The 24,879-nt window shown below is 44.1% G+C and overlaps 1 protein-coding gene across 2 annotated transcripts in view; it reads right to left on the bottom strand.

Moving 5' to 3' along the window:
• The window catches only part of LOC128694231 (sodium-dependent proline transporter-like), a 58,504-nt gene extending 39,988 nt beyond the window's left edge, over positions 1–18,516 (bottom strand). The window contains exon 1 of one of the 2 annotated variants that reach the window (XM_070081223.1): positions 18,325–18,516. In XM_070081223.1, coding sequence (XP_069937324.1) covers positions 18,325–18,336 — 12 coding nt within the window. In that variant the 5' untranslated portion in view covers positions 18,337–18,516. The remainder of the gene's footprint in view (positions 1–18,324) is intronic. The other variant, XM_070081221.1, reaches the window with a different exon arrangement.
• Between the last annotated feature and the right edge of the window lie 6,363 nt (positions 18,517–24,879).

The following is a 24,879-nucleotide window of genomic DNA, read 5'->3' as shown; positions in this document are numbered from 1 at the left end:
CAATGATCGTGATGACTGAAGGTAATGACAATGATCGTGATGACTGAAGGTAATGACAATGATCGTGATGACTGAAGGTAATGACAATGATTGTGATGACTGAAGGTAATGACAATGATTGTGATGACTGAAGGTAATGACAATGATTGTGATGACTGAAGGTAATGACAATGATTGTGATGACTGAAGGTAATGACAATGACTGTGATGACTGAAGGTAATGACAATGATTGTGATGACTGAAGGTAATGACAATGTAATGACTGAAGGCAATGACAATGACTGATGACAATGAGATGATAATAATGATGGTGATGATCTTCGAAGTTGGATGCAAGAGGGTCATCATCATCAGTTCACACTGCGTCACTATCATCCCACCATTAAGTCCACACCTGAACACACACCTGCTACAACCTTCAGACTGGTGTATCAAAACGTTGTCATAAGACTGAGCTTGTGCAATAGTGATGGGAGACGTGGCCGTACCTGTCAACAGGTGATGGGGCCACCAGGCACCTGATGAACGTGCTGGGACTACCAGGTACTTGTAAATAGGTGCTCTCTCCAATCAACAGGTGCTGGGAACACCAGGTACCTCGTTCACACGTGTGTGTGTATGTGTGTGTGTCGTACCCAATATGCCAAACAGGTGAGTTAGGCCTAAATAGTAACCAGTGAAAAATTTATATGCCATAAATCTGTCAAAATCAATGTGAATAAACAAAAAAAAATATAACTGATTTTAAGTAATATTAAATAAATTTAGAGATCAGATTTAAATAAATATAAACTATAAATTTAGCAAATTTGCCTTGAAAAATTACGTTACTTTAGGTTAAGTTAGATATCTAAGTTAGATTTGGTAAAAAAAAAAAAAATAAAAAAAAAAAAAAAAGGGGGGGGGGTTCGTTTTAAAGAAATTAAAGTTTACTTGGCAAGTTCGGCTTATTAGGTACGGCATATATATGTGTGTGTATATATAGAGTGATTGCAAATATGAAAAACAATACCAGTGGATATAAAACTTCTAGCCTGCATAGAGTTCTTCATACCTCCCATGCCAGTGGTCTGCATGACGCTTGTCGGCAATCCTGTCAAATACACGTAAATCATTCCTCTTGTGTGTGTGTGTGTGTGTGTGTGTGTGTGTGTACTCACCTATTTATACTCGCCTATTTGTGGTTGCAGGGGTCGAGTCATAGCTCCTGGCCCCGCCTCTTCACTGATTGCTACTAGGTCCTCTCTCTCCCTGCTCCATGAGCTTTATCATACCTCGCCTTAAAACTATGTATGGTTCCCGCCTCCACTACTTCACTTTCTAGGCTATTCCACGGCTTGACTACTCTATGACTGAAGAAATACTTCCTAACATCCCTTTGATTCATCTGAGTCTTCAACTTCCAATTGTGACCTCTTGTGTCTGTGTCCCATCTCTGGAACATCCCGTCTCTGTCCACCTCGTCTATTCCGCGCAGTATTTTATATGTCGTTATCATGTCTCCCCTGACCCTCCTGGCCTCCAGTGTCGTCAGGCCGATTTCCCTCAACCTTTCTTCGTAGGACAATCCCCGTAGCTCTGGGACTAGTCTTGTTGCAAACCTTTGCACTTTCTCTAATTTCTTGACGTGCTTGACTAGGTGTGGATTCCAAACTGGTGCTGCATACTCCAGTATGGGCCTGACGTAAATGGTATACAGAGTCTTGAACGAATCCTTACTGAGGTATCGGAACGCTATCCGTAGGTTTGCCAGGCGCCCGTATGCTGCAGCAGTTATCTGATTGATGTGCGCCTCAGGAGATATGCTCGGTGTTATACTCACCCCCAGATCTTTTTCCTTGAGTGAGGTTTGCAGACTTTGGCCATTTAAACTATATTGTGTGTGCGGTCTTCTTTGCCCTTCCCCAATCTTCATGACTTTGCATTTGGCGGGGTTAAACTCAAGGAGCCAGTTGCTGGACCAGGCTTGTAGCCTGTCCAGGTCTCTTTGTAGTCCTGCCTGATCCTCATCCGATTTGATTCTTCTCATTAACTTCACATCGTCCGCAAACAAGGACACTTCTGAGTCTATCCCTTCCGTTATGTCATTCACATATACCAAGAACAGCACAGGTCCTACGACTGACCCCTGTGGAATCCCGCTTGTCACAGGCGCCCACTTTGACACCTCATCACGTACCATGACTCGTTGTTGCCTCCCTGTAAGGTATTCTCTTATCCATTGCAGTGCCTTTCCTGTTATGTGTGCCTGATCCTCTAGCTTTTGCAGTAACCTCTTGTGAGGAACTGTGTCGAAGGCCTTCTTGCAGTCCAAAAAAATGCAGTCGATCCACCCCTCTCTCTCTTGTCTTACTTCTGTCACCTTGTCATAAAACTCTAACAGGTTTGTGACACAGGATTTTCCCTCCCTGAAACCATGCTGGTTGTCAATTATACACTTGTTTCTTTCCAGGTGCTCCACCACTCTCCTCCTGATGATCTTCTCCATGACCTTGCATACTATCCACGTTAATGATACAGGTCTGTAGTTTAGTGCCTCATGTCTATCTCCCTTTTTAAAAATTGGGACTACATTTGCCATCTTCCATACCTCAGGGAGTTGCCCAGTTTCAAATGATGTGTTGAAGATCTTCGTTAATGGTACACACAATGTCTCTGCTCCCTCTTTAAGGACCCACGGAGAGATGTTGTCTGGTCCCACCGCCTTTGAGGTGTCAAGTTCGCATAGCAGCTTCTTCACCTCCTCCTTGGTTATATGTACCTCATCCAGCACTTGCTGGTGCACCCCCCTGCTCTGATTTCCTGGAGTCCTACTGGTTTCCACTGTAAATACTTCTTTAAATCTTGTGCTGAGCTCCTGACATACCTCCTGGTCGTTTCTTGTGAATTCCCCATTACCCTTCCTCAGTCTGATTACCTGGTCCTTGACCGTTGTTTTCCTCCTGATGTGGCTGTACAACAGCTTCGGGTCAGTCTTGACTTTCGATGCTATGTCATTTTCGTATTGCCGCTGAGCCTCCCTTCTTATCTGTGCATATTCGTTTCTGGCTCTTCGGCTAATCTCTTTATTTTCCTGAGTTCTCTGTCTTCTGTACCTTTTCCATTCTCTAGTACACCTAGTTTTTGCCTCCCTACACCTTTGGGTGAACCAAGGACTCATTCTGTTCTTCCCATTATTTCTGTTTCCCTTGGGAACAAACCTCTCCTCTGCCTCCTTGCATTTTGTTGCCATATAGTCCATCATTTCTTGTACTGGTTTTCCTGTCAGTTCCCTCTCCCACTGAATGTCTTGAAAGAAGTTCCTCAATCCTGAGTAGTTCCCCCTTTTGTAGTTTGGTTTTTCCCACCCTATTCCTGCTGCTCTCTCCACTTGGAGCTCAACTATGTAGTCGAAGCACAGAACCACATGATCACTAGCTCCCAGGGGCCTTTCATACATGATATCCTCGATGTCAGAACTACTCAAGGTAAATACAAGGTCCAGTCTTGCTGGTTCATCCTCTCCTCTCTCTCTGGTAGTGTCTCTAACATGTTAATGCATGAGGTTTTCCAGTACCACATCCATCATCTTGGCTCTCCATGTTTCAGGACCCCCATGGGGCTCCAGGTTTTCCCAGTCAATCTCCTTGTGATTGAAATCACCCATAATTAGTAACTTTGCTCCCCCCATGTGTGCTCTCCTGGCCACCTCGGCTAGTGTGTCGACCATTGCTCTGTTGCTCTCATCGTATTCTTCTCTTGGCCTCCTGCAGTTCTGTGGTGGGTTGTACATTACTGCAATTATCACCTTATGTCCCTCAGACTGGAGTGTTCCTACTAAGTAGTCCCTTTCGCCCGTGCCATCCATTCCTTCCATTTTCTCAAACCCCCACTGGTTTTTAATGAGCAGTGCAACTCCTCCTCCCCCTTTCCTCCCTCTGTCTTTCCTGAGGATTTGATATCCGGATGGAAAGATTGAATCTGTTATTATTCTGGTGAGTTTTGTTTCTGTGAGTGCTATTATGTCTGGGGATGTCTCCTTGATTCTTTCGTGCCACTCCTCATACTTATTTGTTATTCCATCTGCATTTGTATACCACACCTTCAACTTCTTTTCTAAGATTATGGTCTGGGAGGTGTATTGGGGTTGGGGAAGTGGGAGATCTGATAAGGAACTATGGGTGGTTGTTGTGGAGGTGGAGTTTGTAATGCAGTGGGTGGGGGCATTGGATGTGGCATGGGTGTTTTGGTTTAGAGTGTTTGGTTGCACTGGGGTTGACCTGGTTGAGGCTTCAATAGGAAGTTGTGAGGGAGGCTGTATTTGATCTTCCTGTGTCTGTGATCTCCTGTCTGTCTTCTCCATCCCCTCTCTTTCCTCTTTTCGCCTTTGTACCATCTCTCTCTGTTTCTTCCTTTCTGCTTGTGTTCTGTCGCGGTCGAGATACACCTTCCTGTATGCTGGCATGTCCCTTAATCGTGCTTTCTCCTGCAGGATCCTGTTCCAAGTCGATTCTGCCTTGAAGGTCACTTTCACTGGCCGGGTTCTTTTTTTTACAAACCCCCCTATTCTCCGAAAAATTTCCAGCTGGGTCATGTCATCTTCTATTGCTTTCATGATGCTTTCAATTGCTTTTTTTCCCCCTTGTTTTCTTGCTTCATATGTTTCCCCTTCAACTTCCTGGAGCCCATACACAAAGATTGACCTCACCCTTTCATGCTCCCACTGCATATCCCTGTGTATCCCCTCATTCAATTTGATTTCCTCCATTGCAGCTTTCCTTTCTTCAGTTTCACTAGCTAAGGTACTTGGGCTCAGTGGCCTGTCATTTTCCCTTCTCGGCTTTCCCTGGGCTCTGCTGTGGTCTGTTAGGGCCTCCACATATAGATTAGCTCTTTCATTTACTACAGTCTCCACTGATTGAGCTTCTACATGCAGTTTTGCTCCTTCTTTCCCTACAGTCCCCTTATTTGTGACTGAGGTAGCAGTCTCTGTTGTCAATCCCAAAATGTTCTTTAGTTCTTTAGGCTGTTTCAGATTTTTCAGTTCCTCTTCTAAACTCTGTATCCTGGCCTCTGCTGCTTTGACTTGCACCTCCCACTTCCTGCTTTCCATGTCTATCCTCTCTTCCATTCCCATGCTAAGTTCTTCTAGTTTCTTTTCCCATTCATGTTCCCTTTTTGTGAGCTCTGCTGCCCAATCTTCCTTTGCAGTTTCCTCCTCCTGTCCCTTGGTTTTTCTTGTTGCTCTCTGGCAACCCATTTTTGTTTTATCCTGATTGCCTCAGAGTGGGAAACCTATGTAATTCTGTATGTTAGGTTAGTATTGTGTATGTCAGAGTGTGGGGGGGGGGAGGTAGAGGAGGAACTGTGGCTATGTGGGAGAGGAGTGGGGAGGGGGAGTGGGAAGGAGAGTGAAGCAAGTGGGTGAGTGAGAGAGGGAGAGGGGGAAGGAGGGAGAGGTGGGGAGGGGGAGGGTGAAAGAGGGAGGGGAGGGATCAGGTGAAGGAGTGAGATGTCGGTGGGGGAGGGGGGGAGTGTATGTGTGAGTCTGGCAATGTGTGTGTGTGTGTGTGTGTGTGTGTGTGTGTGTGTTGCATATGTGTGTGTTATGTGTGTGAGTGTTGTGTGTGTGTGTGAGTGATGTGTGTGTGTGTGTGTGTGTGTGTGTGTGTGTGTGTGTGGGTGAGTGGGTGTGGGTGTGGGTGTGTGTGGGTGTGTGTGTGCGTGTGTGTGTGTGTGTGTGTGTGTGTGTGTGTGTGTGTGTGTGTGTGTGTGTGCGTGTGTGTGTGTGTGCGTGTAACATATAAAGAGTCGAGTATCTTATCTGGTATATTTTGTAACTAGGGGAAAAGCCTCAATAATGAGCAACAATCATGGCATTTTCCACTGCTGGTTTCCGGTGTTTATAAGAACATCTTGTGGCATCCACTAGGCACAGGATATATATACCGTGAGGTGTTTCTCTGTGTATATGTACACTGAGACAAGCATCTCGGTGTGTATATCCTATGCCTAGTTCATGCCACCAGGTGTTCTTATTCAAATATACAGACTAATCCATTTTAAATGGATTGAAGTGTTCTTAATTTGTAGTGAACAGATTATATACAGCCTTAATGATCTTCCTGTAGTTGATAAGCATGAAACCCAATTAACAGGGTTGCCAGATTTTGGGGGAATCCTCCCATTTGAGGGTTGAAACCAAAGTTGCGGGAAGATAGTTTTTTAAACGGGGGTCTCACCTAAAAACAGTTTAAAGTCCTTTCTGCCTATCCCTTTAGTACTTTCCTCCGGTGTTCAGATCTTGTTAAAACTACTAATGCTGTCTTCTGACGCTGACAAGGCTGCTGACTGCTGAAGTGCGAAATCATTTCCAATGAGGCAGACTTGTCTTACTTTATTAAGTCAACCGCTCGCATTCACTGGGAAGATCCCTAACTTGTAGATGTTGAATAGCCTAGGAGTCGAGTAACAGAAAATGTTTTCATATAAATCCTTAGGTTAGGTTAAGTTAAGTAATATTCGTCAGGAAACAGGACAAGTGTTTCCTGACGCGGGTCTTAAGTCACATGATGACCAGCAGCTGGAATTTTGGGTCATCTGACCGAGGCCTTCCACTGGCTTACCCCTCCACTCCTTTAAAAATTAAGATTATAATTATAACCTTAGCCGAGATATATATTAATTAAAAAAATGAAAACACAGTTTGATTGTGCAGCACTTATTCAAAATATTAATGGCCATATTACATTTATCATTTAGTAAAATTTAACTTGACTCATGAGTCATGTTAACGGCTTTAAGGGGACCTGAGCTAGAGTTCGTCACGGTCACGCTAGTTGGAGATTCGTCTGTAAAAACTTGCATGTGTGGTCACAGTGGTGCCTATGCTAACCTTCCTATGGTGTAGAAATATACCTAGTTAGACGAATCTTATTGTGGCAAGCTGGTCCAGTGGCTAACACGACGGTCTGGAGTTTTGAGACTGATCGCGGGTTCTATCCCCGCCCGTGGTATGGTTAGATTTAATTTTGCACGTTATATAATGTTTTATAGATAATTTAGAGTATCATTAACCAGCTCAAGGTTAATGATACTCTAATAATACAAATAAAAACAATTGCATTAAATTACTTTAGGCTTTATATACCATAGGTCGAAATAATTACGTAACTACAAATGAAAAAAAAAAAATTTTAGTATCAACGAAGGGGAACCCTCAAGTACCCGTTTTATTTTTCTTCCATAAGTTCCATTTTTATTTCGATTGTAACATAAGACAGCCTCGTCCTGTCGACTTCAAATTTTTAACGCTGGTGTAAACAAAGTCAAGGTTCATGCAACAACTGACATTCCAAGATTCTTTAAAACACATCTGATAGCTTTCAAAAGTCTCATCTGCTTGGCTGTATCCTATTTAGACGAAGGAACAGTGTAACCGACGCATGTAGGTGGAAATTTGTCAGTTTCTATGTCTAAAATCATCATTTTTTCACAGAAAATCATATTAAGTGTATTTGAGTATGCTTCCCTTGAACGGTTTCAATCTTTACTGCTGATATCAGCATCTTACAGACAGGATAGTACCCAATAAATTTAGCTTGTGTAGCTTCTGACTTTTAGCACCGGTGGGTTTTCCATAAACCAAAGGTTTATCCTGTTATTGTTCTGTGTAAATCTCGATTTGCCAATATTATTAAATAAATTATGATGCTGATTTTCATTTATAACTAAAGAATACTTCTTTTATGTATACATACATATATATGCACATAAATAGTCACATACATACACAAGTATGCATATACAGGCTTCAGAATTTTTATGCCATACGCATACAAAGTTTTATATGAGATACAAGGACACCTTCCTGGGATTGCGCAGTGATCGAAATCCATCAAATTTTAATTGTCAGACAATATTAGTGCACAAGAGAAGCCTAACATGCCACATCCTCAAGAATCCATCTCATAAGAAACCCATCACAAGTCTAGCGCAAGTTTCAGTTCATATGTGGAGACGTAATACATTATAATCATGGGGGAGCGCTAAACCCTCATAGGATTATACAGCGCATGTGGGGGGATGGGAGGTATTTATACACAAATAACCCGCACATAAAAGAGAGAAGCTTACGACGACGTTTCGGTCCGACTTGGACCATTGACAAAGTCACACTAACAGAGGTGGAGCAGGACATAAGAACATAAGAATGTAGGAACACTGCAGAAGGCCTACTGGCCCATACGAGGCAGGTCCTTATCAAAACGACATCTACCTAAAGCTACTCAAGAAACAACTCCCGCACCCCCCAACACCAATCAAACCCAGCCCCTCCCGCTCATATATTTGTCCAGTCTCTTCTTAAAGCTACCCAAGGTCCTAGCCTCTATCACCCCACTGGGAAGACTGTTCCACGCATCTACAACTCTGTTAGAAAACCAGTACTTACCTATGTCCTTTCTAAATCTAAATTTATCCAACTTAAATCCATTATTCCTGGTTCTTACCTGGTTCGACACCCTCAGTACTTTATTAATGTCTCCCTTGTTTATGCCCGTCATCCACTTACACTTCAATGATATCTCCCCTCATTCTACGCCTCTCCAGAGAGTGGAGATTTAAGGCTTTAAGTCTATCTTCATACGGGAGGTTCCTTACACAGTAAATCATTTTAGTCATTCTTCTCTGTATGTTCTCTAATGAGTCTATGTCCATCCTGTAGTAAGGGGACCAAAACTGAGCAGCATAATCTAAATGAGGCCTCACTAGTGATGTATAGAGCTGTAAAGTAAAAGGACACAAGTGCAACTAATGTGACATTTATTGTGGCAACGTTTCGCTCTCCAGGAGCTTTATCAAGCCATTACAAACAATACATGGACACAGAGGGTATATAAAGGCTCAGAGTGAGGTGAATACTAGTGAGGTACCATTCCGATGTTCACTAGTGGTAGTAGTAGTAGTAGTAGTGGTAGTGACAAAAGCAATTAATTCGTACATGAGTAAAAGGATGTTACCCAAGTAATAGCTTTTATATCCTTTTACTCATGTACGAATTAATTGCTTTTGTCACTACCACTACTACTACTACTACTACCACTAGTGAACATCGGAATGGTACCTCACTAGTATTCACCTCACTCTGAGCCTTTATATACCCTCTGTGTCCATGTATTGTTTGTAATGGCTTGATAAAGCTCCTGGAGAGCGAAACGTTGCCACAATAAATGTCACATTAGTTGCACTTGTGTCCTTTTACTTTACATATTGTCGGTAATTCTACCAACTTTATTACAATGTATAGAGCTGTAAAATAACTTTTGGACTTCTGTTACTTATACTTCTTGAGATAAATCCAAGTAATCTGTTGGCCTTGTTGCGCACACTGAAGCACTGCTGTCTTGGCTTTAGATTTCTGCTTACCATGACTCCCAAGTCTTTTTCACATTCTGTATGACCAAGCTCTACTTCACCTAGATTATAGCTTCGAGGGTTATTTTCATTACCAAGGGCAAGTACCTTACACTTATCCACATTAAACTTCATCTGCCATTTCTCAGACCAAGACATTAATTTGTTCAAATCGTCCTGGAGTTCATTGATATCCTCCTCAGAGTGAATTATACGGCCTATCTTTGTATCATCAGCAAACTTACTCATGTCACTAGTAATCCCTTCATCAAGGTCATTAATGTAAATTATGAACAAGAGAGGGCCTAAAACTGATCCTTGTGGAACGCCACTAGTGACTAATCCCCATTCAGATTTCACTCCATTAATGGTAACTCTCTGCTTTCTATTGGTAAGCCATGCCTCAATCCATGCTAGAACTTTACCTCCTATATATAGGCAGGAAGAGGTGGAGGTAATAGTAGTAGTAGTAGTAGTAGTAGTAGTAGTAGTAGTAGTAGTACAAGAATTGTATATAATACCGACAGGATGAAATGACACATGCACAACACCCGGGCATCCCCACCGTAGACGTTTCGCCATCCAGCCAGCCACTGGATGGCGAAACGTCCACAACAAAGACAACCAGACGCCGCACATGTGTCTTAATTTCATCAGTAGTTGTAGTAGAAGAAGAAGAGGTAGTAGTAGTGGTAGTGGTAGAAGTGGGAAATAAGGAAGACGAGCCAGTCAAATACAAAGGAAGGGGAGCACTGCAAGAGAGCTAGAAACCCACAGAGGGAGAGAAAGCGCACCGAGGTGCGTGAAAGGGGAAGTGGTGAAATAAAATAAATGAAGAAGGAACAGAAACACGAGACAGGAGAGAGAAAGACAACCCAGAGGAGAAAAGGAGAGAGGAAAGGGGAAGAGGAAGAAGAAAAAGAAGAAGAAGAAGAAATGAGGATTCAGGTTAAGTCACGGGTGTTCTGAAGTTTGGAGCATTTTACAATGTAGTGGGAGAGGAAGGCATCTACAGAGACGAAGCCAGGGCTAAGGTTCATACAAGGAAAGTTGTGTATAAGAGAGGATTCAACTAAACGGCGACTGTTCGAGTTGGAAGTAGGGAAGACAGTTTTAGCAGAAGACCAGTCAATAGGATGGCTATGATCTCTGACGTGACAGAAAAGAGCATTGTTAGTGTCGGCAAGCCAAACACTATTTTTGTGCTCCCTACTTTCCTTGTATGAACCTTAGCCCTGGCTTCGTCTCTGTAGATGCCTTCCTCTCCCACTACATTGTAAAATGCTCCAAACTTCAGAACACCCGTGACTTAACCTGAATCCTCATTTTTTCTTCTTCTTCTTCTTTTTCTTCTTCCTCTTCCCCTTTCCTCTCTCCTTTTCTCCTCTGGGTTGTCTTTCTCTCTCCTGTCTCGTGTTTCTGTTCCTTCTTTATTTTATTTCACCACTTCCCCTTTCACGCACCTCGGTGCGCTTGCTCTCCCTCTGTGGGTTTCTAGCTCTCTTGCAGTGCCCCCCTTCCTTTGTATTTGACTTGCTCGTCTTCCTTATTTCCCACTTCTACCACTACCACTACTACTACCTCTTCTTCTTCTACTACAACTACTGATGAAATTAAGACACATGTGCGGCGTCTGGTTGTCTTTATTGTGGACGTTTCGCCATCCAGTGGCTGGCTGGATGGCGAAACGTCTACGGTGGGGATGCCCGGGTGTTGTGCATGTGTCATTTCATCCTGTCGATATTATATACAATTCTTGTACTACTACTACTACTACTACTACCTCCACCTCTTCCTGCCTATATATAGCCGTCCTGCTCCACCTCTGTTAGTGTGACTTTGTCAATGGTCCAAGTCGGACCGAAACGTCGTCGTAAGCTTCTCTCTTTTATGTGCGGGTTATTTGTGTATCGTTCCAGTCACGGTATTGTGCCTTTTTGTTATTTATGGGAGGTATTCAGGCTCAATTCAGAGAACTGGAGCACAGATCCAATTCCCTAGATCAAGAGCCCCTCACCTAGAGTGGACAAGCCTAACAAGAGGACACAAGCAGATACCTAGCATGGGCCAGTAGGGTTACTGCAGTGCTCCATTATTTTTATGGACCTCTGTACCAGCATTGGAGTGCGGACGTCTCCCTTTATCCCCTGCCTTGAGCACCAGTGTCGAATTTTCCTCATTTTCTTTCCCTGGGACGTTTGTCCTCACCATACACTGTCCACTGTTGGGCAACTGGTCAGACCGTCATATATTCTAGGAAACGGGAAAGCCTCGTGTTGAGGTGGATAGATGTCTGGTTATGCCGGACTATACCCAAGGTAATCCATCTGACCTAACTGGGTACTTACTGTTCCCGTTTCTCTTTCCTGGGAAAGCTTTTTTTTTTTAATTTCTGCCCAGGTCTGGGTAACATGCTCTTCCCTAACTCCAGGGAAGCAAGGCTCAATAAGCGTAAGCTTTGGTCGCCCTTAACAACACCAACATCATTATGATTATGAATCTTTCTGGCTTAAGGTGCACAAGGACAGATGCAACAGGAAACAGATGATTCTGCCATGAGTCCTTGGTTGCATGAACTATGCAGACACTCCCTATACCTAATGCAACTGTTGAAAGAATTTCCAGCACTGTGAGCAACTTAACAAATCGAAGTTTCACTGATGTAAAATATAGGTTGCAATGGAAGGAACAGGACTGCAGAAACTTTTAGCCATGCAATCACATGTTCCAATCATTTACCCCTCAAGAGAGGTTCCTTGACACTGGTGAGGGGATCTTGATCAAGGAATTAAATCTGTGCTCCAGTTGCCTGAATTGAGCCTGAATACCTTCGATCGCCCCCTTCAGGCGCTGCATAATTCCTACGGGTTTAGCGCTCCCCCATAATTATAATCATCAAAAAGTAATAGTAATATAATAATAATCCTATCAATCACTATAAAAAATAACATTTCTAGCAACGACTGCCTGGGATAATTTCTTTCAGATAACTATTATTTTTCTTATTTACTAAGACATCTACGTATTAAATTTTGTTCAATGTTGAGTTTAGGTCCTTGAGTGAACTAAGCCCCTTTCTCTATGTTTGGACATACAAATAACCCCTGTGGACCCCGGCATCAACAGTTATTTTTGTGCAAATACATATTGTACAAGGTATTAGCAAAAATAATACCTCTATTTTGACTAGAAAGTAACACTTGAAGGGCCATCCAACGGTTAATATTGTCAGGTAGAATGTATTAGAATTAGCATTTGAATGATTTTGGTTAGACTTGATTATATTAGTTTGGCCTGGCTACGTTATATTAAGTTCGTATACCAGTAAATGTAACCTAACCTAATAATTATTGCTCAGTGGTACTCACACTGCAGTGTGCAAAATTATGTCGAATTGTCATAAACAATAAATATACATGAATTACGAGAAAAATTATTATGCCATCGGTAAACGTTGAAATAGTGGGTTTATTTGTTGCCTGTGAATGACCTGGCATAAGATGACTAATGAATGATTGGTCAGCCGTGTCATTGGTTGGTTATTGTGCTTCCTAGCACAATAATAACCAATAATAACCAACCAATGGTTGGTTATTGTACTTCCTAGCACAATAATAACCAACAATAACCAACCAATGGTTGGTTATTGTGCTTCCTAGCCAAAATAAAATGTATTAGCTAATATCTCCTAATATAAGCATTTGCATAAGATATAATTGATACTGGTGGGGTCCACATATTTTTTGTATGTTAAAATATCGATCAAGGGTCGAGTTGAAACTCGATTTTTTGAAACTGACTTTTTTTAATTAACCCATAATATAATTTCATGATAACATTCATCTTTTATATACAATTCTGACTTTAACTGCCCTATTGTGCACTTTTCAAAACATGGCAAAGCTCAAAGGAGATTTAAGATCTAAGTCACCTGAACTGAAAAAATCCAAACCAGCAACCAATCCCAGACGATTTGCTGATTCACATGCAGATGTGCCAGTTCCATCCACCTGTTCACAGGTCCTGGCCCCTATTTACAGATCTCAGCACTTGTTAATATGGTACCAGCATTTTCACGGATTGGAGCATCTATTTACTGGCCCCAACACCTGTTAACTAGTTAATGGGATCAATCATCTATTAATGAGACACCTATTAATGGTCACCTTAATCCTTTTACCATACACAGCTTCAAAAAATCCTTACACATGGCTTCAAAACCCCTCATTACCCTCCACAACACAAGATTTCAGAACCACTCATTACCTTTCACAACACATGACTTCAGAACCCTTTACCTTCCACAACACATGACTTCAGAACCCTTCATTACCCTCCACAGCATGAAACTTCTGAGCCCCCTCATTACCTTCCACAACACATTACTTCAGAACACCTCATTAACCACCACAACACAAAACTTCAAAACCCCTCATTACCTTCCACATAACATCAGAACCCCTCATTACCCTCCACATGACTTCAGAACCCCTCTCTGCTCTCCACAACACAAGACTTCAGAACCCCTCATTACCTTCCACAACACGACTTCTGTACCCCTCATTACCCTCCACAACACAAGACTTCAGAACCCCTCATTACCCTCCACAACACAAGACTTCAGAACCTCTCATTACCTTCCACAACACTACTTCAGTACCCCTCATTACCCTCCACAACACAAGACTTCAGAACCCCTCATTACCTTCCACAACACGACTTCAGTACCTCTCATTACCTTCCACAACACGACTTCAGTACCCCTCATTACCCTCCACAAGACTTCAGAACCCCTCATTACCTTCCACAACACTTCAGTACCCCTCATTACCTTCCACAACACGACTTCAGTACCCCTCATTACCCTCCACAACACTTCAGTACCCCTCATTACCTTCCACAACACTTCAGTACCCCTCATTACCTTCCCCAACACGACTTCAGTACCCCTCATTACCCTCCACAACACGACTTCAGTACCCCTCATTACCCTCCACAACACGACTTCAGTACCCCTCATTACCTTCCACAACACGACTTCAGTACCCCTCATTACCCTCCACAACACAAGACTTCAGAACCCCTCATTACCCTCCACAACACTTCAGTACCCCTCATTACCTTCCACAACACAAGACTTCAGAACCCCTCATTACCTTCCACAACACGACTTCAGTACCCCTCATTACCTTCCACAACACAAGACTTCAGAACCCCTCATTACCTTCCACAACACGACTTGAGTACCCCTCAATACCCTTCACAACACTTCAGTACCCATTACCTTCCACAACACAAGACTTCAGAACCCCTCATTACCTTCCACAACACGACTTCAGTACCCCTCATTACCCTCCACAACACGACTTCAGTACCCCTCATTACCTTCCACAACACAAGACTTCAGAACCCCTCATTACCTTCCACAACACGACTTCAGAACCCCTCATTACCTTCCACAACACAAGGCTTCTGAACCCCTCATTACCCTCCATAAGACAGTTCCAGAATCCCCTCATCATCCTCCACAAGGCTTCAGAACCCCTTAGTACCCTCCACAACAGGGTTCAGAACCCTTCATTACCCCCACAACACATGGCTAAAAAAATCCCTCATTACCTGGTTGATCAGGCTCTGATCCACCAGGAGGCCTGGTTAATGCCTCAAATGATGTAGTGGAAGTTTTAGCAGTAAAGGTCGAGAACCAAAACCTAGTCATTGTGGTAGTCTACAAGCCTCCGGATGCAACATCCCAGCAATTCCAGGAACAGCTGTTAAAAATTGACCACTGTCTGGAAAATCTTCCAGCTCCTGCACCCAACATCTTGCTCCTGGGGGATTTCAACTTAAGGCACCTAAAATGGAGGAATATAGCAAATAATATTGTTGCAGTAATAACACCAGGAGGCAGCTCTGATGAAAACACACACTCACACGAGCTTTTAAATCTCTGCACAAAATTCAATTTAAACCAGCAAATAATAGAGCCTACTAGACTGGAGAATACACTAGACCTCATCTTCACTAACAATGATGATCTCATAAGAAATGTCACCATATCAAAAACAATATACTCAGATCACAACATAATTGAGGTTCAGACATGTATGCGTGGAGCCCCAGACCGACATAATGAGACTAGTCACGAGGGAGCATTCACCAAATTCAACTTCAATAACAAAAACATAAAGTGGGACCAAGTAAACCAAGTCCTAACCGATATAAGCTGGGAAGATATACTAAGCAACACAGACCCCAACTTATGCCTAGAACAGATTAACTCGGTGGCACTCGATGTATGCACAAGGCTTATTCCTCTAAGAAAAAGGAGGAGTAGATGTAAAATAGAAAGAGACAGGCGCTCCCTTTACAGGCGACGGAAAAGAATAACAGAGCGGCTAAAAGAGGTCAATATATCTGAAATGCGTAGGGAGACACTGGTCAGAGAAATAGCAAGCATCGAACTTAAGCTAAAAGAATCCTTTAGGAGTCAGGAATCGCGGGAAGAACTAAAAGCCATAAATGAAATCGAAAGAAACCCAAAGTATTTCTTCTCCTATGCCAAATCAAAATCGAGAACAACGTCCAGTATTGGGCCCCTACTTAAACAAGATGGGTCCTACACAGATGACAGCAAGGAAATGAGTGAGCTACTCAAGTCCCAATATGACTCAGTTTTTAGCAAGCCGCTAACCAGACAGAGTCGAAGATCAAAATGAATTTTTTATGAGCCACAAAATTTGATTAACACAAGCCTATCCGATGTTATCCTGACGCCAAATGACTTCGAACAGGCGATAAATGACATGCCCATGCACTCTGCCCCAGGGCCAGACTCATGGAACTCTGTGTTCATCAAGAACTGCAAGAAGCCCCTATCACGAGCCTTTTCCATCCTGTGGAGAGGGAGCATGGACACGGGGGTCGTCCCACAGTTACTAAAAACAACAGACATAGCCCCACTCCACAAAGGGGGCTGTAAAGCAACAGCAAAGAACTACAGACCAATAGCACTAACATCCCATATCATAAAAATCTTTGAAAGGGTCCTAAGAAGCAAGATCACCACCCATCTAGAAACCCATCAGTTACACAACCCAGGGCAACATGGGTTTAGAACAGGTCGCTCCTGTCTGTCTCAACTATTGGATCACTACGACAAGGTCCTAAATGCACTAGAAGACAAAAAGAATGCAGATGTAATATATACAGACTTTGCAAAAGCCTTCGACAAGTGTGACCATGGCGTAATAGCGCACAAAATGCGTGCTAAAGGAATAACAGGAAAAGTCGGTCGATGGATCTATAATTTCCTCACTAACAGAACACAGAGAGTAGTCGTCAACAGAGTAAAGTCCGAGGCAGCTACGGTGAAAAGCTCTGTTCCACAAGGCACAGTACTCGCTCCCATCTTGTTCCTCATCCTCATATCCGACATAGACAAGGATGTCAGCCACAGCACCGTGTCTTCCTTTGCAGATGACACCCGAATCTGCATGACAGTGTCTTCCATTGCAGACACTGCAAGGCTCCAGGCGGACATCAACCAAATCTTTCAGTGGGCTGCAGAAAACAATATGAAGTTCAACGATGAGAAATTTCAATTACTCAGATATGGTAAACATGAGGAAATTAAATCTTCATCAGAGTACAAAACAAATTCTGGCCACAAAATAGAGCGAAACACCAACGTCAAAGACCTGGGAGTGATCATGTCGGAGGATCTCACCTTCAAGGACCATAACATGTATCAATCGCATCTGCTAGAAAAATGACAGGATGGATAATGAGAACCTTCAAAACTAGGGAGGCCAAGCCCATGATGACACTCTTCAGGTCACTTGTTCTATCTAGGCTGGAATATTGCTGCACACTAACAGCACCTTTCAAGGCAGGTGAAATTGCCGACCTAGAAAATGTACAGAGAACTTTCACGGCGCGCATAACGGAGATAAAACACCTCAATTACTGGGAGCGCTTGAGGTTCCTAAACCTGTATTCCCTGGAACGCAGGAGGGAGAGATACATGATTATATACACCTGGAAAATCCTAGAGGGACTAGTACCGAACTTGCACACGAAAATCACTCACTACGAAAGCAAAAGATTTGGCAGACGATGCACCATCCCCCCAATGAAAAGCAGGGGTGTCACTAGCACGTTAAGAGACCATACAATAAGTGTCAGGGGCCCGAGACTGTTCAACTGCCTCCCAGCACACATAAGGGGGATTACCAACAGACCCCTGGCAGTCTTCAAGCTGGCACTGGACAAGCACCTAAAGTCAGTTCCTGATCAGCCCGGCTGTGGCTCGTACGTTGGTTTGCGTGCAGCCAGCAGCAACAGCCTCGTTGATCAGGCTCTGATCCACCAGGAGGCCTGGTCACAGACCGGGCCGCGGGGGCGTTGACCCCCGGAACTCTCTCCAGGTAAACAACACATGGATTCAGAACCCTTCACTGCCCCCAAAGCACATAGACTCCAGAACCCAGCATGACTGTAGAACCTCACATGATTTCAGAACTTCTTCCGTGTCGGCTTCCGAAGCTTACACATGGCTTTGGAAAAAAAAACCATAACACCCTCATTAGATAACTTTAGAAATTCCTTTTTCCCTTGATTACGCTCACCACACACGGTTTCAAACCCCCCACACATGGCTTCAGAATTCCTCATGACCACCCCAATACACATGACCTTATAAGAATACTAAGAAAGGAGCACTGCAGCAGGCCTAATGGCCCATGCAAGGCAAGTCAAACTATATCAGCCATGTACCTTAAAACATATGGCCTCAGAGTCCCCACACAGGACTTCAGAACCTCCAACAAATAACCAGAACCCCATCATTTACCCCCAGCACGACTCCCACCACATAATCAATACCACACCCGACGTCTGTCTACCAAAATCGACTTTTTAAATCTCACCTTTTTTGGCATGGTTTCCGTCCCTGAATGAGGGACAGGTTCGTCAGTGCCGCGAAAGTCTGACCTTTCAACTCTCGAAAAACTTAAATCGGCGCGTGATAAACGCCCCTCTCTCTCTCTCTGTATATATTAGAAAGCGAGCTGGTTGCGTATGTGGTATGTGCAGTGGAAGACACCCAGGCTCGACAGCAGTTTGAGCCTCACTGAGAAGTGACAACGTTTGCGACGTCCAGGTTCTTCCTCTCACGCATGCGCTCGTCATTGTGGCCATTGCCATCGCACGCAATACTGTTTTTCCCCCTCTCTAGCACCCTCAATTCACCCCAAATTCCTCGTGTTATACATGGAGAGCATTCATTACCTAATATTCAACCCCGTGGATGAAGGACAGTACGTGTAAGGGAAGAATAAATGGATGGGAGAGGTGGGGAAAAAAGAAGTGGTGGAAACTGATGGGACGAATTGCGCGCAGACACCTCTTTCACCTCCGCTAGGCTTGCCCCCATTATTACGTATTTTTCTCATTTTCCCCATTTCTTACAACACAAATGCCTCTTACAACAATTTATCACTGTCAATATAGTGAGTTAGTGAGAAAAATAAGTGAAATGAAGCGCTAGGCAACGTTTCCCGGGGCTGCTAAAAATGGTTGAAGATGGAGTGCCTAGGCAGCGGGGACTCGGAAAGTTGCCTACAGAAGAGGAATATTCCGAGCAGAAGGATGCTGCTACTGCTACTAGTGACGTCACCACACATACACACACGCACATACACGCACACGTGGGGCCGAAGATAAACACAGGAGGCAGCTGGTACATGAACAAGTAGAAAGTACCGACACCGGCTAGACCAGGTGCCGACGCTCCCAAGGACTGTGGTAGGTTACTGTCCCTTCAGGGAGGGAGGATGCTAGGTTACTGTCCCTTCAAGGAGGTAGGGAGGGTGCTAAGTTGCTGTCTCTTCAAGGAGGTAGGGAGAGTGCTAGGTTATTGTCCCTTCAAGGAGGGGGACTGCTAGGTTACTATCCCTTCAATGAGAGAGGGTGCTAGGTTACTATCCCTTCAATGAGAGAGGGTGCTAGGTTACTATCCCTTCAATGAGAGAGGGTGTTAGGTTACTATCCCTTCAAGAAGGTAGGGAGGGTGCTAGGTTACTATCCCTTCAAGAAGGTAGGGAGGGTGCTAGGTTACTATCCGTTCAAGAGGGTAGGGAGGGTGCTAGGTTACTATCCCTTCAAGAAGGTAGGGAGGGTGCTAGGTTACTATCCCTTCAAGGAGAATCTGTGTTAGGCTGCTGTCCCTTCAAGGGGGGAGGGTGGGGGGTCAGCAGATCCTTAATGCCTTCATTTCAAGGGTCCCAGAGGAAATAACTCTGTCTTTTCTGGGTTATTATATACACTAGGTATGATAATTGTACTTATGTGTACCTGTACCTAACCTAACTTAGGACTTAATTAAATCAACACCTGGAATCAAAAATGGCTGCGTACCGTCCTCCAGGGGCTGTATATCACATATGTTGAGCTTAACAGTCAGTCATGAGTGGCCTCATTGTTATGCTTGTGAAGAAGCGCTAAAATCGTGAGGATGATACTGTGGAAACGTTTCACCAACCAGTGGCTTCCTCAGTCCAATACAGATAAGAATGGTTAAAGATCAGAAGGAGTTTGAGGTAATCAGTCCCTCAAGCTAACCTGGAATCGCTGAAATCAGTCCCTCATCCTGGAGTCGATGATATAATCAGTCCATCAGTCAAGACTGATGAACTGATCATATCGACTCCAGGCTCAAACTCCTGATCTTCAACCAATTCTCTCCGTATACGACTGAAGAAACCACTATGTGGCGAAACGTTTCCACAATAAAGATACCCAAGTGTTGCACATGTGTCTAATGGATCATACAGTAACCCGGGGAATGGGGAAATATTCAGGTTTGATCCAAGAGTGTGATAGAGGAGCTCCTTATTCACTGGATCAAAAGCCCTTCACCAGCATCAGCCCTCTCACTTGAAGGGTCCTAAGCTACGGTCAAGTTTTCAACGAATTGTCTTTAAAAAGCAGCAATTTTAATGTGTCAGTGAAGATGGGCTGTACATGAGGAAATATAATGTCTCTCAAGTACTTATGAGAATCATGACCTAAGTCTCTACGGTCTCTATCCAGCTGGAAATATAACGTTGATAACATTACGTTGTCACCAATTATTTCCGTTATTTTGCTTAAATGGGGACGACGGATATATAGACGACGACGAGTACCTCGTTGTGTGCCACTATTTACACTTACCATCAAAGGCCCCATGTTGATAAATACCTGGCCTGAAGGTGTTTTTTTCTTGTGTGTGTGTGTGTGTGTGTGTGTGTGTGTGTGTGTGTGTGTGTGTGTGTGTGTGTGTGTGTGTGTGTGTGTGTGTGTGTGTGTGTGTGTGTGTGCGCGTGCGTGTGTGTGAACACTGAGACATTTGTACAACATCTGGGAATCTTCACTGAGGAAATATTTCGCTACAGATGGCTTCATCAGTACAATACAAAGAAAAACGGGTAGAAAAAAAGAGGAGGAGCTTGAGGTAATCAGTCCCTCAGCCTGGAACAGATGTTGCAAATGTTACACAAGTATCTCATTCACAAACAACAAGGAGGGTTGTCATCAGAAAAGGTTTGTTCCACTTCATCCCCAAAAGTCATCTACGTCAGAGACGTGTGAAGCAACATCATCAGCGGGACTGTCATTCTCGAGACTGCTTAAGGCTGAAAAGGAATTGTGTACGGGTATGATGTACTCACTATCACCTACTGTCACCAACACAATGGGACAATGTAGCCACTGTGACCCGAGTTGTGTTGGTCATGTAAATCACTGACTCCGGCTGTGTTGGTCGTGTAGGTCACTGTGACCCCGGTTGTGTTGGTCATGTAGGTCGCTGTGACCCCGGTTGTGTTGGTCATGTAGGTCACTGTGACACAAGTTGTTGGTCATGTAGGTCACTGTGACCCCAGTTGTGTTGGTCATGTAGGTCACTGTGACCCCAGTTGTGTTGGTCATGTAGGTCACTGTGACACAAGTTGTGTTGGTCATGTAGGTCACTGTGACCCAAGTTGTGTTGGTCATGTAGGTCGCTGTGACCCCGGTTGTGTTGGTCATGTAGGTCATTGTGACAAGTTGTTGGTCATGTAGGTCACTGTGACCTTGGTTGTGTTGATCATGTAGGTCACTGTGACCCCAGTTGTGTTGGTCATGTAGGTCACTGTGACCCGAGTTATGTTGGTTATATAGGTCATTGTGACCCCGGTTGTGTTGGTTATGTAGGTCACTGTGACCTTGGTTGTGTTGATTATGTAGGTCACTGTGACCCCAGTTGTTGGTCATGTAGGTCACTGTGACCCGAGTTATGTTGGTTATATAGGTCACTGACCCCAGTTGTGTTGGTCATGTAGGTCACTGTGACCTTGGTTGTGTTGATCATGTAGGCCACTGTGAACCGAGTTGTGTTGGTCATGTAGGTCACTGTGACCCGAGTTGTGTGGTCATGTAGGTCACCGTGACCCGAGTTGTGTTGGTCATGTAGGTCACTGTGACACCGGTTGTGTTGGTCATATAGGTCACTATGACCCCAGTTGTGTTGGTCATGAAGGTCACTATGACCCCGGTTGTGTTGGTCATGTAGGTCACTGTGACCCCGGTTGTGTTGGTCATGTAGGTCACTGTGACCCCAGTTGAGGTTAAGCATGTCACTATGACCCCAGTTATGTTGAGGTCAAGTCACTGTGACCCAGTTGTGTTGGTCATGTAGGTCACTGTGACCCCAATTGTGTTGGTCATGTAGATCATTGTAACCCTAGTTATGGTCATGTAGGTCACTGACCCCAGTTTTGTTCATGTAGATCACTGTGACCCCAGTTATGCTGGTCATGTAGATCACTGTAACCCCAGTTATGGTCATGTAGGTCACTGTGACCCCAGTTGTGTTGGTCATGTAGATCACTGTAACCCCAGATGTGTTGGTCATGTAGGTCACTGTGACCCCAGTTGTGTTTTGGTCATGTAGATCACTGTGACCCCAGTTATGCTGGTCATGTAGGTCACTGTGACCCCAGATGTTTTGGTCATGTGCGTCACTGTGACCCCCAGGAGTGTTGGTCATGTAGGTCACCATGACCCCAGTCATACTGAGGTAATATGACTGAAGCACCTGTTCTAACGAATTGGTGCCTCATTAACTGCGCGACTGTCACATCCAAGACTGGGTGTCAGGAACTTAAACGAGACTGTTATTTGTAGATGAATGGTTCAGAGAACCGACATGTTGATAAATTAGACACATGTGCAACTCTTGGGTATCTTTATTGAGGAAACGTTTCGCCACACAGTGGCTTCATCAGTCCATACAAAGGAGAATCTTGAAGAACAGGAGGAGAATGAGGTAATCAGTCCCTCAACCTAGATTGATGGACTGACCACATCGACTCAAGGTTGAGGGACTGATTACCTCATTCTCCTCCTGTTCTTCAAGATTCTCCTTTGTATGGACTGATGAAGCCACTGTGTGGCGAAACGTTTCCTCAATAAAGATACCCAAGAGTTGCACATGTGTCTAATTTATCGAGACTGTTATTCATGACACTGTATACTGCACGTGTCAGGACCCATGCTGAAGTATACAACACAAGTTTGGAACCCACACCTGATCAAGCATGTCAAGAAAGAGCAGCAAGTGTAGAGGTTAGCAAGGATACCCTCCACTGTAGCCCAGTGGTGAGAGGCGCGACTTTCACTGCTAGGGTCCGGGGTTCGATCCCCGGACAGGCGGCCGGCCTCCCCCCCCCCCGAATAAAATAAGGAGTTTGCAAGGAGATTAGACCAGGAGCTAAGGGGTATATCCTACGAGGAGAGACTCAAAGAGATCAACCTAATGACATTAGAGGGCAGAACCAGGTGTGACATGATAACGACGTGCAAAATACTGAGAGGAATTGAAAGAACGGACAAAAACAGATTTTTCGAGATGCTGAAAGTTGAAAACGCCCATGAGTTAAATGAATTTATTCAGCCTTAGAGTAGTTAGGAACTGGAACAAGCTGGACGGTAGAGTGGCAGGATCCATACATAGCTATAAGAAGAGGTACGATAAGGCTCTCGAAGCCAAGAGTGAACCCCGTAGCGGCCACCAGTGAGGCGGGTCCAGGAACTGAGATTCAACCCTTACAAACACATATAGGTGAGTACAGACAACACACACACACACACACACACACTAGCTGCGTTCGCAAGGGACTGTACTAGGTCGCATATTACTGAGAGAGAGAGAGAGAGAGAGAGAGAGAGAGAGAGAGAGAGAGAGAGAGAGAGAGAGAGAGAGAGAGAGAGAGAGAGAGAGAGAGAGAGAGAGAGAGAGAGAGAGAGAGAGTATGGAAGTGTGGCAGCAATAAAAGTGTCACTTAAGCAAAGGTAAGACGCAGTGGTAGGTGACAAGTGTGAGAGAAGTTCCTTTATTAAGACGAGTGTCACCTTAGTTGATGATTCTTACTGCCACTACCATTCTTACTCCATGGAGGTACTCTTCTTACTCCATGAAGGTCGTCTTCTTACTCCATGGAGGTACTCTTCTTACTCCATGGAGGTCCTCTTCTTACTCCATGAAGGTCGTCTTCTTACTCCATGGAGGTACTCTTCTTACTCCATGAAGGTAGTCTTCTTACTCCATGGAGGTACTCTTCTTACTCCATGGAGGTACTCTTCTTACTCCATGAAGGTCGTCTTCTTACTCCATGGAGGTCCTCTTCTTACTCCATGAAGGTACTCTTATTACTCCATGAAGGTACTCTTCTTACTCCATGGAGGTACTCTTCTTACTCCATGGAGGTCCTCTTCTTACTCCATGAAGGTCGTCTTCTTACTCCATGGAGGTCCTCTTCTTACTCCATGAAGGTCGTCTTCTTACTCCATGGAGGTACTCTTCTTACTCCATGGAGGTACTCTTCTTACTCCATGAAGGTCGTCTTCTTACTCCATGGAGGTACTCTTCTTACTCCATGGAGGTACTCTTATTACTCCATGAAGGTACTCTTCTTACTCCATGGAGGTACTCTTCTTACTCCATGAAGGTCGTCTTCTTACTCCATGGAGGTACTCTTCTTACTCCATGGAGGTCCTCTTCTTACTCCATGAAGGTCGTCTTCTTACTCCATGGAGGTCCTCTTCTTACTCCATGAAGGTAGTCTTCTTACTCCATGAAGGTAGTCTTCTTACTCCATGGAGGTACTCTTCTTACTCCATGGAGGTACTCTTCTTACTCCATGAAGGTCGTCTTCTTACTCCATGGAGGTCCTCTTCTTACTCCATGAAGGTAGTCTTCTTACTCCATGAAGGTACTCTTCTTACTCCATGAAGGTAGTCTTCTTACTCCATGGAGGTACTCTTCTTACTCCATGGAGGTACTCTTCTTACTCCATGAAGGTCGTCTTCTTACTCCATGGAGGTACTCTTCTTACTCCATGAAGGTACTCTTCTTACTCCATGGAGGTACTCTTCTTACTCCATGAAGGTCGTCTTCTTAC

Source organism: Cherax quadricarinatus, unplaced genomic scaffold (genome assembly GCF_038502225.1).
Source record: "Cherax quadricarinatus isolate ZL_2023a unplaced genomic scaffold, ASM3850222v1 Contig1995, whole genome shotgun sequence".
NCBI lineage: Eukaryota > Metazoa > Arthropoda > Malacostraca > Decapoda > Parastacidae > Cherax > Cherax quadricarinatus.
The sequence above is the reverse complement of the archived record's forward strand: the minus strand, read 5'-3'. Positions and strand labels throughout refer to the sequence as shown.